This window comes from Phodopus roborovskii, unplaced genomic scaffold (assembly GCF_943737965.1).
Source record: "Phodopus roborovskii unplaced genomic scaffold, PHOROB, whole genome shotgun sequence".
Lineage (NCBI taxonomy): Eukaryota > Metazoa > Chordata > Mammalia > Rodentia > Cricetidae > Phodopus > Phodopus roborovskii.
This window is the reverse complement of record NW_026126646.1, coordinates 996,926-1,010,288: the sequence shown is the minus strand read 5'-3', so window position 1 is coordinate 1,010,288 and position 13,363 is coordinate 996,926. Positions and strand designations below refer to the sequence as shown.

The window sequence follows — 13,363 nt, the reverse complement described above, 5'->3', positions numbered from 1 at the left end:
TTTGATAAATACATTAAGGGATTAACAATTAATAAAATAGAACAATTACAATAATATACTATAACAAAGCTGACACTGCATAGTGGCATGCTTCTTTGGCATCTCAGCACTTGTGAGATGGAGACAATGTTTAAGGTCTCCTTGGCTATGCCATGTGAAGCACTCACTGTCTCCCTCTCTTTTCTTTCTACTATGGGCAGAATTTCTATGTGTCTGCACAGCTGTTCCCAAATAACCATTCAGAGACTTATTATTAATTATAAATGCTTTCCCAATAGCTCAGAGTTGCTACTAGCCAATTCGTAAATTAACCCATATTTCTTATCTACTCTTTGCCATGTGGACTGATGTTACTTCTCAATATGACACGTTCTTCTCTCCTCCCCGCCCCCCCCCCCCCATTCTGACAGGTGGAGGTTGGGTGGGACTTGCAGACAAAAGCACTTGAAGAAGAGGGAGGAGATGAGGAGAGAAGAGATGAATTTGTCATTTTGAGAAAGAATATTCAGTCCACATAGCAGAGCGTAGGACTATGGGGCATGCCTTTAATTCCAGCACTCGGTGTAACACAATAAATTAAAGACCCAGAGACTGATATTGGGGTTCAAATTTCAAGCTGAAGGTCACAAAAGCAAAGCAGCTGGCCACTAGCTCTTACCACTATCTCAGGCTGAAAGGGCTGATCCTGCTGCCTCTCCTCAGCGTGGCTGGAGAATCCTGAGACTGAGTGTCTTCCTATCTTCAACGTGGCTGGAGAATTAATCTTCCTACTGAATACTGAAGACCCTGTTTCTATCTTTTATACGGCTCTAGTGCTGAGATTCAAGGCATTTGATCTGTTCCTCTTAGAATAATTCAATCTCGTGTATTGAACTCAGAGAGACCCATCTACCTCTTAATCCTAAATCCTAGAATTAAAGGTGTGTACCTGGCTATTATGGCTTGTATCTGACTTTGCCTTCTGAACCCTCAGGCAAGTTTTAATAAATCATAAATAATATAACACTACATCTCAGAGGCAGAGGCAGGCAGATCTCTGAGTTTGAGGCCAGCCGGGTCTACAGAGTGAGTTCCAGGACAGCCAGGACTTACACAGAGAAACCCTGTCTCAGAGAGAGAGAGAGAGGGGGAGGGAGGGAGGGAGGGAGGGAGGGAGGGAGAGAGAGAGAGGAGTTAGCGAATAACAAACCTGAGCTAATAACAAACCTGAGCTATTAGCCAAGCATTTTTAATTAATAATCTCTGAATGGTTATTTAGGAGTGGCTACCAATACAGAGAAACTCCACCTACATGGCGCCCAATTTGGAGCACCTACATTCACATAAACCGTGAGAAAGCTTTAAACATACAAAAATGGGCCAGATGTGGCTCCTGATAACAGCCTTTTCTCTGGGGTAGGCCCAATTCTAACAGACAAAGGCGCAGCTCCTTTTAAGAGGTGGCTTCCTTGGTGCTTATGACTTCCTGATGACTACCTTTTCTTGGGCAGGCTGGATACTAACAGCAGAGGTGCAGCTACCAAACCCTTCTATGGTGTTTATGAGCAGCAAGCTGTGTGGCTCAGTAGGACCGTGGCCCCAACAACTTCCCAAAGCTGTGGTAGTAAATATGGCTCCTGCCAGTACATCTGCCTAGATTCTCCTCTTTTCTCTCCCTCCCTCCCTCCCTCCCTCCCTCCCTCCCTCCCTCCCTCCCTCCCTCCCTCCCTCTGTCTTTTGTAAGGAATACAACTTACAGCCCCAGAACTCACAGAGACCCACCTGCCTCTGATACTGCATTGTTGGTATTAGAGATGTGCCCAACTTAACCTATTTTATTTAATTCACGATGCTTTGTGTTATACTCAGGGCTGTCTCTTGTTAGGTTTTCTAGCTGAATTGCATTTTGATCAGAGGGTGTTCTCTGTGTGATTTTGGGCTTTTGAAGCCAACCATACTTGTTCATCTCTTTCTCAAGTCTTCCTCACCCTAGCTAATTTTACTCACTTTTAATACCTGCTACAGATGGCTGAGGAGATGGCACAGTGCATGAAGAAACTGGCACTCTAAATCTAGTACCTGGACCCACATAGTGGAAGGGAAGAACCTTCCCTTGCTAGGTGTCCTCTGCCCCCACAATAAGCAAATAAGAAAAGTAAAAATGAATCACAAAGAGGGTTTCTGTAAATGTCAAGCTATGAGTGTGGATTGGTGTATTTCCTCTCCTCTGGATAGATTATCATCAGAGATCCTGTGACTCCCACTCATCCCCACCAGCCATTTTTGATGCTAACAGTATTGTGCCGTTTGGAGATGCTCTGTGTGTGTGCGTGTGTATATGTTTTGGGGAAGGCACACTGAGGAAATACCATATGGCAATTTGGCGTTACTACTCCAGACTCCTTTTGTTTTGAATGCCTTGCAACTGCGCTAGATCATTGTCCATTCCAGTAGTTGGGCTCATACTTTGAACCCCTCTGCACCATTCAGATATTGAATGCGGAGTCTCTGGAGGGCACAGTTGACAATGATCTTTGTTACCACACAAATGTTAGCCTTGTTCTCAGTTTCTCATCAGGCACCCTCAGGATCTATTCCACACATACCTGCATGTATGTTTCCGCATGACATTCCAAAGATACTCCTCACGTCATAGGCCTAGAACATGTGAGTGTTGCCTTACATGGTAAAATGATCTGGCAGACACAGTCAAGGAGATTGTCCTGGTTCATCTGGGAGGGGCCGTTGTTGTTACAGGGCTTGGTAAGGAGGGAAAGAGGTCAGAGTTAATCTGCTTCATGAAGTCATGAATTCAAGCTTGCTCGTGGCCCTGGCAGGAAGAATGAGCAGGGGAAACATGCCATCCTTACAGCCTGCAGAAGGCCCTGTCTCCGGTTCCCGGCCTGTAGTGCAAAGGTCATGGGACAGATCTTGCTGCCTTCAGACATCTGCTCCTCTTGCATGTGATTTTGTAATCTCTCCAAGGCAGCCGTCGCTCTGACGTCTGTGCTGTGGTTCTAGAGGTGCTGAAGGGTAATGGGGGCGGCGGGGGGGGGGGGGCATTGCGCCTTACCCTACAGGGCGATCTTCTCAGGAAGGTCATTGTAAAAGCTACCTCTGCCAGTCAGATCCTTGGGTTTAATGATATTGGTCCATGGCATTATCAGAGACCAGAGCCATGGACCCTGTGAGCCCTGACTCCCTGGTAGGAAGCCTTTGTTGTATGTAATGGTAGACCACTCCCCTTCCTGGGAACTTGTGGTTCACTTCCTTCAAGACCTCGAGGCTATGTTGTTTCCCTGTCCTCATCAGTCTTGTGAGATGAGGACTTTATCCCTTGCCAAGGGGCCCCTATGCCTGGAGCTGCCTACATTCCATCCTCAAACAGTGACCGGCTCTTACCACATCAAGACCAGGGCCCATGCCTGTTCCTTTATGTGGTGTCCATAATTATGTAAATCAGTCCATGCGCTTCTTTGCCATCTTCAAAGTGACTAGCATAAGCGCAGCGTGTCTTTACATTCTGTATGCAGAGCCCTCAACTCAGGGTTGTGTTTTCTTTTCCTTTTAAGTTTTTGGCTTTTCAAGACAGGATTTCTCTGTGTGGCTTTGGAGCCTGTCCTGGAACTACTTCTTATAGACCAGGCTGTTCTCAGACTCACAGAGCTCCACTTGCCTCTGCCTTGCTTGCCTCTGCCTCCCAAGTGCTGGGGATGAAGGTGTGCACCACCTCTTGGCCACTTGCTTCATTTTCAAAATCAGTAACAAAGTATCTCCAGATGCCCTTGTTCAGCCACATTATCACATCTCCATTCCCTCCTCCCCTCTCTTCCTCTTAGGGAGACCTTTGTGGTAAGTCTGGGACATCCAGATTATCTGGGATAACCTTATGTCTAAAGTCCCTTTTGCCTTATGTGGCCGTTGATAAACATCATCACCAAAAGCATAGTCTGTTCAGCTTACACAGCACAGCCTATCATGACGGAAAATCGGGGCAGAAACTCGGCAGGAGCACAGAGGGAAGCCATTAAGGGACGCTGCTCACTGGCTTGCTCCCCATGACTTGCTCTGTGTGCTTTCTTACAGAACCCAGGACCATCTGCCCAGGGTGGCGCCACCCATAGTAGGGTGTATGCTCACACATCAGTCTCAATAAAGAAAATCCCCACAGGCTTGCCCACAGGCCAGTCTTACAAAGATATTTTCTCAGTTGAAGCTCCCCTCCCCACATAATCCTGGCTTCTGTCAACTTGACCGAAACACATACATACATACATACATACATACATACATACATACATACATACACACACACACACACACACACACCTATCCTGCACATCCATGTGGTAGAGGTTTTGCCCCAGGACTAGGATGCAGTGTCTTTGTATAATTTGTTTAGATTTATTTATCTTCTGTATATGAGTGTTTTGCCTGCATGTATGTCTGTGCGCCCCTAGTGCCCTTAGGGGTCAGTAGGGGGCATCAGATCCCCTGGAATTGAAGTTCAAGATTGTTGTGAGTCACTGTGGTGATATTTTGTTTATGATCTAACAAAGCTTGCCTGAAGATCAGAGTGCAAAGCTAGCCACACTAGTCAGCCATAGAGGCCAGGCAGTGGTGGCGCACACCTTTAATCCCAGGAGACAAAGGCTGCTGGATTTCTGAGTTCAAGGCCACCCTGAGCTACATGAGCATGAATCTGTCTAAAGGAGGACTCACGCAAAAGTGACACTTGGGAGTCTCACACCTGTTGCCGCTGCCCTTCTCAGCCCCAAATAGACACACGAATGCCATACTAATTATTAAGCTGTCGGCTATTGGCTAAGGCTTCTTATTGCCTAGCTCCATCTTAATTATTAACCCATTTCTATAAATCTGTTTATTTCCACGTGGTCTTGGCTTACCAGAGAATGCCCAGACCTGTATCTCCTTCTGCCGCTACATGTCGTCTGTTTCTGCCAGACTCTAACATCCTACTGTTCCCAGAATTCTCCTCATCTCCTAGTCTCACCTGTCTTCCTGCCTCATTGGCCAAACTGTTTTATTCGTCAACCAATGAGAGAAACATATATACAGAAGGACATTTCCCATTGCACCCTTTAATCCCATCACTAAGGAGGTAGAGACAGGAAGGGGTATGGCTGGTCGGAGAGAGGAATGTAGGTAGGAGGAGATGGGTTCGTTGTAGTCAGTCTGAGGAGCAGTTAGTCTGCAGCAGTGCAGTCTAGGCCATCTCAGGACAGGATTGTCTAAGCATCAGTAGAGGTAAGAATTCTAGTGGCTGCCGATTTGCTTCTTTGATCGTCAGCTTTAACCCTAATACCTTTTTACGGGCTTTTATTGTTAATAACCAATTAGAATTCATGCTACAAGCCACCATGTAGGTGCTGGGAATTGAACCTATGTCCTTTGCCCGAGAATGATTTGTTGTTGACTATTGTGTCATCTCTCCAGTCCTTGGATGTGACATTGTTAAAAGAAGCCATTATTTTGTCTATTGTAATCATGTTCCAGTCTTAGACCAAAGAATCCAGATTTTCTGAGATAAGAATAAGATTTTCTGAGAAAGGAAAGTGAACTCTTTGGCACAGTGGGAAAGGGCTCTTGGTGATGTTCACAGAGTATGCTTTGACAGGAAAATTACTCTGCCATAGCCTCAGCCCCATGCTTTCAGAAGATTTTCCTGTTTAGGAGTCAGGGAACTGTGATGTTAGACATTCAACAATCTCTGATTTTCTACACAACATCATGAGGAAATTGTGTTTAGAATCGACCACGTGTTAGATAATAATGATTGATCCCTCCACGGTAGGTGTTTGAGTAGCCACAGGGAGGACCACTGGGCGGAGGGAGGGCCAGCTTAGGAGAGAAGGAAGTGCAATCGGCAGATGCCATTTACTTTGGCAGTTGATAAGGCAGAGGAACTTAGAGTTTTTACACAAAAGATCTTTTAACCTCCCAGAGCAGAATGGTGACTAAGAAGATGATGACATTTCATCATGTCTAAAGTGCACTTTTGTCTATGGGGTGGTGGGTGTAGACAGTGGACAGGTGGATGATGTCTCACCATGTAGCTCTGGTCTTGAACTAACAAAGGTCTGCCTGCACCTGCCTTCCAAGTTCTATGAGGAATATTCTTTAACACACATAACAGATCCTTGATGTTTCAAGCTTGTACACACCATTGAATTGTTAGTAGGGCCTCTTAAAAGAGCCTTGTAGTTTTTAGTGCTTATGCTGAGTCAGAAAGACTCCCTTAGGGAGCTGCATGAGTCTCTGCTTGTCTCTAGTAAAACAGAGCCTGCCCTAGAAAAATGCTGCTACCAAGAAGCCTTCCTTGTTTCTGTTCTTTTGTCTCTAAAATCCCTTTTTTTTTTTAGCTTTTGTCAAGTTTTAAGTGGAAGTTCTTAGTACCCACATTGCAGGCACCATTCTTTCTTTCTTTCTTTCTTTCTTTATTTATTTATTTAATAGCCAAGTCAGCAGGTGCCATTTTATTAAGAGCATTTTCCCGCCAGCCTGGTCCCACTGCCTTGTCAGCCCCAAATAACACACAAGATACTGTATTAATTATAAAGCTGTTGGTCAATGTCTAGAGCTTCTTACTGGCTAGCTCTGTCTTAATTGTTAACCCATAATTACTAATATATGTATTTCTACATGGTCTTACCTTACCAAGAATGCCAGACTCACGTGTCCTCTCCTCCTGAGATTATGCTGCGACTCCGTCCTATGTTTCTCAGAATCCTCCACCTCTCTTAGTCCCATCTATCTGGCTTCCCTATTGGCCAACAGTGCTTTATTCATTAACCAATAAGAGAAACATATTTACAGAATGTTATCTCCCATCACCCTGAGTTGGAGGCCAGCCTGATCTACAGAGTGAGTTTCAGGGCAGTCAGGGCTACACATAGAAACCCAGCATTAAAACACTCCTTCCCCCAAAACAACACATTGTTATTATTATTGCTATCAATTAAACCAGAACTTAATGTAGTAGGATATGATCTGGTTTTATTTATTTTATTCTGAGATGGGATCTCACCAAGGAACTCTAGCTATCTTGGAACTCTGTATATAGTCCAGGCTGGCCTTGGACTCAAAGAGATTCACCTGTCTAGGCCTCACAAGTGATTTGAGTCCTGCACCGCACCACCATATCTGGCCTGTGTGCTTAACCACCCACCCCCCCCCCCCCCAAAAAAAAAAAAAAAAAAGAAAAGAAAAACCAAGGTTTCTCTTTGTAACTTTATATTCTGTCCTGGAAGTCACTTTGTAGACCAGGCTGGCCTCAAGCTCACAGAGATCCGCCTGCCTCTGCCTTTGCCTCCCAAGGGTCCACTTTTTAAAATAGTTAAAGCGGGAAGAGAATTGTATTAGAGAGCCCTGGAAGTGAGTTGGTAAGCTGACTTGGGTATTTTCTTTCCTTTGATTATTAGTTTTGTTTGTTAATTCCAGAACCGTGGAAGATTTGAAAAATAATGAAAGCCAATGGAAAGATTCCCCACTGGCCACCAGACACCGAGAAATGTTGAAGCGCTGTAAAACTCAGCTTAAGGTTTGTATGGCTAATTGGCATAATTATGGACTGGCTTCATGATAGTGATATTTGCACCAGAATAACCTTGATGAGCAGTTGTATGTCCATAATTGCTTCTTCATTGTTCTTTTCCTTCAAGACAAAATAGGATAATTTAAAAGTTGTTGATACTTTGCATATTTCTGTATGTAATTATTTAAATCCCAGTAGAGAATGCATGTATGCTTAAACAGTGAATTCTTAGTATTCTCATCCTCAATGTAACTTCTCCCACCGTTCCCCAACTTTGTGAAAGACCCTTCACACATGCTCTAGTACAGGCAGCCACAGACTGTCACAGTGTTCGATAATGTGCCTTGTGGTAGTTGACCTCTTTAACTTGCCCCCTTTTCTTCATTTCTAATTGAAAATGATCTATTATATAGAACCTAACTATAAATGGAAATATCCCTGCTGGTGAAACTCAGCTAAGCACAAGCATTGGCTGGCCTTGCATGGAAAGGCAGAGAAGTATGTCTGTTGTTTTCTGTGCTTACATTCAGATTATAAAGTTGAGTGTTAGCTGCTTGTGCTTAGTGGGATTATAGCGAAAAGTATCTTTGGTTTCTGTGAAAAGCTAAAATTTCCATTTACCCTTGCTAATAGACTAGACTGTTTTTAAGATACAAAATAGAGATGGGCATAGTGGCTCCTGCCTGTACCTCCAGCACTTGGGGGATCAAGCTATGAGTTTATGGCCAGTCTGCGCTACAGCCAGGGCTCCCCTTCAGCTCTGTAGCCCCTTTATATTCCAGTTGTGTTTCAAGGGATCTGTAATAAGCTGTTTGAATCCACCTATCACGATGTACATTCATGTATCTCATTCTCATGGCAGTCTTATGGGTAGACGGGCTTGTTTGAGGATAGCATGTAAGTGGTGGTATTGAAATGCAGATACAATTGGTCTGGCTTTTTTCCACTAAGTGTGGGACTCACTGTTAGCCCCATCCCCCATCCAAGTTAATACAGGTATCAGTGACTAACCTCAGGTACTAACTGTGTGTGGTCTGCTGTGCTCAGTGGTTTGCACAGCATACCTACCCGTTATTTTTTTCTCAGGAAAAGGAAGACCTTGACACAGCAATTAGCATCCTGTAGCTAGTTAGAAAGTTCTGTAGACTCTAGAACCTAGATGTCTTAGCTCTGTCTCCTCTCCCTGCCTAGTCACAATAAGGGGTCTTGACTCCAGACTAATCTATGGGTGGGGGCACACCTACTTTCACAGAAACTGGTACGGTGCAAGGCCTGTGCTGATGCTGGCTTACTTGACGAGAGTTTCCTGAGACGATGTCTGAATTTTTATGGCCTTCTCATTCAGCTGATGCTGCGCATCCTGGACCCTGCATATCCTGAGTGAGTGTGTCTCCCTGGGCCAGCTATGTCATCTTAATGTCCTTAGTTACAATTAAAGCCAAACCCTTACCCTCTCAAGGATTTGCGTTTCATTTCCCACATTGTATGTATATTGTATAGGCCATGAAGCTGTACTAATATTTGCCCATGTATTTTTTAATGGGTGGCATTTTCAAAACTTTGCTTTAGCATTGGGTGGATAGAAAAACAGATCTATAAATTAGAAGCATAGTGCTAGAGTTAACAGCCTACTGAGTCCTCCTAAGTGCCACGTCCAGGAAAGCCAGACATTGCCAGTCACTGCTGTTTAAGTTATAGCTGTTTTATGTTCTTTATGAACTCCTGGGTCACAGGTATTTGTGAGGTTTGGCTCGCATCTGTAAGAGTAGGAAGGTTGTATGAAATATGTGCATAGCTTTTGGGCTCATTTTAAGTTGCTCAAAATGACCAAATAGGAAATTTGTACTGCTTCCCGTTTTTACCTACTGCTTTAACTCTAGCAAGAAATCCTGATGAGGTAACCAGTTAACACATGAAGCCAGTCCGTCTCCTTCCCCTCATCACTTCTAAAAGTCATGGTTATGTACCTGTGTACATACTACACAGATATGTTATACAGAAAGGACTCCTCTTTGCAAAATAAGCAATCTAGTAGTATAACACTCCTTGTAATCAACATTCCATGGTTTCATGTTGTAAATTGTGCTTTTTTTCTCCCTGTTCTACAGCGTAAAACTGCCTTTAAATTCAGATGTCCCCAAGGCATTTGCAGCATTGCCTGAGTTTTATGTAGAAGATGTTGCTGAATTTTTATTTTTTATTGTACAGTAAGTACTTCACATAATGTGTGCTCTGCTTGTACCCTGTACATGGTGCTATGAGCTGTGTTTTGAACCTTCATTTAAGCCTGGGATTGTACCTAAATGCTCCTTAGAAATTGGAGATTTAAACCATGTTCAGTAGTCAGTTCTGGATAAGCAGTGTAAGTAGCAAAGCTCTGTGTGAAACCCAAGCTGCTTGTTTGACATTGAATGTATTCCAGGCCAGCCAGGTCTACATAGTGAGACCATCCCTCAGACAACAGAACAGAGACACTGTTCCCAGACAGGCCGAGTCAATAGCGATACATGGATTTTTTTCAATGACAAGTAACTGAAAGGCTGATTAAAGTTTAGTTGCTGAGTAAATCCAGCATTAGAATTTAAGTAGCTTGGGCCGGGAAGTGGGGATGCATGCCTTTAATCCCAGTAGAGGCAGGCAGATCTCTGAGTTCAAAGCCAGCCCGGTCTACAGAGTGAGTTCCAGGACAGCTATGGCTATTAAACAGACAAACCGTGTTTCCAAAAAAAAAAAAAAAAAAAAAAAAAAAAACAGCTTCAGACATTTATTCTAAGCATGGTAATATAGACACATACTTTAAATTTTCTGTTCTTAAAATTAAAACAAATTGTTTTTAAATTGCATGTGTTATTCCTATGTATGCATGGGCACTTTGCATGCTATCAAGGCCCCCATTTTGGGTAGTGAAGACCTTTTTGTAAAGCTGGGTCATGCTCTGGCTTCCTTTCTAAAGTATAATAAGCATCGCATGCTGCAGCCAGTGCACACATGTGCCTTTGCCTGTCCTTCCAGTGTGCATATCACCCGAACCATCCAAAGGGACCCAGTACCTGCCCCCCTCCGCTGTGCCCCGCCCCTCCTTCCCTGCCTAGCACACTGTCCCGTGGTTCCCGGCGGCTCACGGATTGTCCTTGTCTCTTCAGATACTCTCCTCAGGTGCTTTATGAGCCCTGTACTCAGGACATTGTCATGTTCCTCGTTGTGATGCTGTGTAATCAGAACTACATCCGCAACCCATACCTAGTGGCCAAACTGGTGGAGGTCATGTTTATGACCAACCCCTCTGTCCAGCCTCGGACTCAGAAGTTTTTTGAGATGATTGAGAACCACCCTCTCTCTACCAAATTGCTGGTACCTTCCCTCATGAAGTTCTATACAGGTAGGTTCTCCAGTGGCACCTTCTGGCATGTGGTCATATGGCAGTCAAGGTTGTTTCAGAGTGAAATTAAACCTGTGACCTAAAACCCATAAATAGATAAATAATCCTGCCTTCTAGGCTCTGGCATCCGCTTATGCAAATCACTTACCTGCCCCAGCACAGAGCATGAGCTGTCATGTGTCTTCTCCCCGTGTGTCTGAGAGATGACAGTGGCGCTGTGTGTGCTGGCTTCTGGTGGTTCAGCAGACTCCAGTTGTTAGTAGCCCAAGTTGCAGTTTTCATCTGAGGAAAATTACCTGCCTTTGAATTTACAGCATTTGATATGTAGCCCCAACCTTTAATTGAGTTTCCAAACTGTGGATAAGGTGGGGAGGGGGAGGGTTGTTATAAATGTTTAAGGTCATCCTTGATAGCAAGTTTGAGGCTACCTCAAAACAACAAGAGAAAGTTCACTGGATCTCAATTCAAGCCGGTGGAATTTGGATTCTGGGGTCCTTTGGGAGCCTTCGCACGTTCATTAGTTTACCACACTTAACTGAGGCCCTGCCACTTGTGGGTGCGGTTCTCTGTGACCAGTTATACTCGGAAGTGGCAGAATATGGAAAATGTGCTTCAAGGAGAGCCTTCCCTTCTGGTCAACTTGTATTCCAATTTCTGACTTTAAAATTTTGCTTTTGGACTGGGCACTGGTGTCACACACCTTTAATCCTAGCACTTGTGAGGCAAAGGCAAGTGGGTCTCTGTGAGTTCCAGGACAGCCAGGACTGTTTTGTATAGAAATTCTATCTTGAAAAGCCAAAAAAAAAAAAAAAAGAAAGAAAGAAAGAAAGAAAAGAAAATTTGACTTTTGAACTGTTGGATTGATATGTCTCCTAAAAAAGGCACAAGACTGTGCTACTGAAATAGTTTCCCAGTTAGTGTGATTCTTGGGGTATCATGTTTCCTATTTTTTCATCTATTGAATCTGGCACATTCTGGCCACTTTATAAGTGTCGGGCATTTTAAGTAGACTATAGCGTGAATCCACAAGAGTCTGTTAGAGGGTCTCCAGAATTATTTAGATACTGGGTAGGGACAGTCACTCTTGAATACAGAACCAACCAATCAGACACCGCCACTGATATAGCTGCCTTCATTCAGTAGTTTTGCCCAGGTGTGAAGAGCACGAACAAGAAGCAAGCTGCCACTTGGCCACCTGCTCGTCCACCAAGAGAGCATGAGAGCAAGAGAGAGCTTGACCTTCTCCCACAGCTTTCAAGGTGTCATGTAGACAGACAAGATGTAGGTAGACAAGACCACACCATGGGGCTTTGTGCCCCCAAAATCATTGGCTACACAGATTGAAATCCCACAATACTTACCCAAGAGTTTTCTCTAAATAAGAAGGTTCTAATCCTAACAAAAAAAACTATTTACAGTGAGAACAAATAATAAGTATTGTGCAGAAGAAGAAAGGGTAATAAACAAAAATAAAGCATAGTGAACAAGGCCAACATCAAGCAAGAAACACATACTAAATTACCAGGCCATAGATAACTGGCAAATTACAGAGGCTGTTCCAATAGCTGTCCTGAAGGTTTAAATGGCTCTACCAGACCCAAGATAATTAGGTATTTATTAGGGAGGCACTTACATAGATAAGAGTAAATAACCACCGTGGTCTTCCTGCTCCAGAAGATGCAGTCTCCGCCCTTACGATGCTCTCCAAAACCCAAGAGAGCTTGAGCCAGCCCCTCCTCTTCCTTATAATGGGTCATGTCTGAAACCACGCCCAAAGGGTGTGGCCACCTCCACAAGTTCACTGGCAAGGCAAGATGCCAGTACACTGATCTATCCTGGAAAGTCTAAGTTTTGTACCTAATATGCCCTAGCTAAGCTATGAAAGAATTGTAACTGAAAGAATCTAATCTTTAACCCATCAAAGTCCTGAGAAGGAAGATAGAATTTCCTAAGTAAGCAGGAAGTAAGTATACAGCAGACACTTCTGAAAGATGGAAGGACAAAAAGCTAGCTGCCTGTAAAGTCACTCAATGTTCTTTGTAGCGTTGGGATATCTATCCAACTTTAGCTATAGGTCTAAAATATCTGGCAGATCATTTTCAGAAGTAGGGAAATTTGAAAGACTGTTCTACCTTGTCTTGGCAAGGTCCAGCAGTCTCTTCCTTGTATCCAGGATAGGATGGCATACTTACTGTCAGCAGTGGAGGCAAGGGTAGTTCTTTGCCCAATAGGCCAGTTTTGCCAAGAAGAAAACTCCATATAGAGTGTTTTCAGTGCCCATCATTCTCTCAGGAGTCAGTTGGTGCTGCCAGGAGCAATCATGTTTCATGTCAACAGAATCCTGAGTTTTCAAAATATTTAAATACCATATTCTGTAGATCTTTGAAGTGTTTAAAGATTACCTATGTTTGTGGAATATATCTCTGTGCACCTAGGAAACCTAACTAACA

The 13,363-nt window shown here is 43.8% G+C and overlaps 1 protein-coding gene across 4 annotated transcripts in view; it reads left to right on the top strand.

The window, feature by feature from the left end:
* Ube4b (ubiquitination factor E4B) overlaps positions 1-13,363 on the top strand; it is a 106,708-nt gene that overhangs the window by 75,615 nt on the left and 17,730 nt on the right. For all 4 annotated transcript variants that reach the window (XM_051173997.1, XM_051173996.1, XM_051173999.1 and 1 more), the window contains 4 exons: positions 7,441-7,540; positions 8,787-8,914; positions 9,643-9,741; positions 10,678-10,913. In XM_051173997.1, coding sequence (XP_051029954.1) covers positions 7,441-7,540; positions 8,787-8,914; positions 9,643-9,741; positions 10,678-10,913 — 563 coding nt within the window. The remainder of the gene's footprint in view (positions 1-7,440; positions 7,541-8,786; positions 8,915-9,642; positions 9,742-10,677; positions 10,914-13,363) is intronic.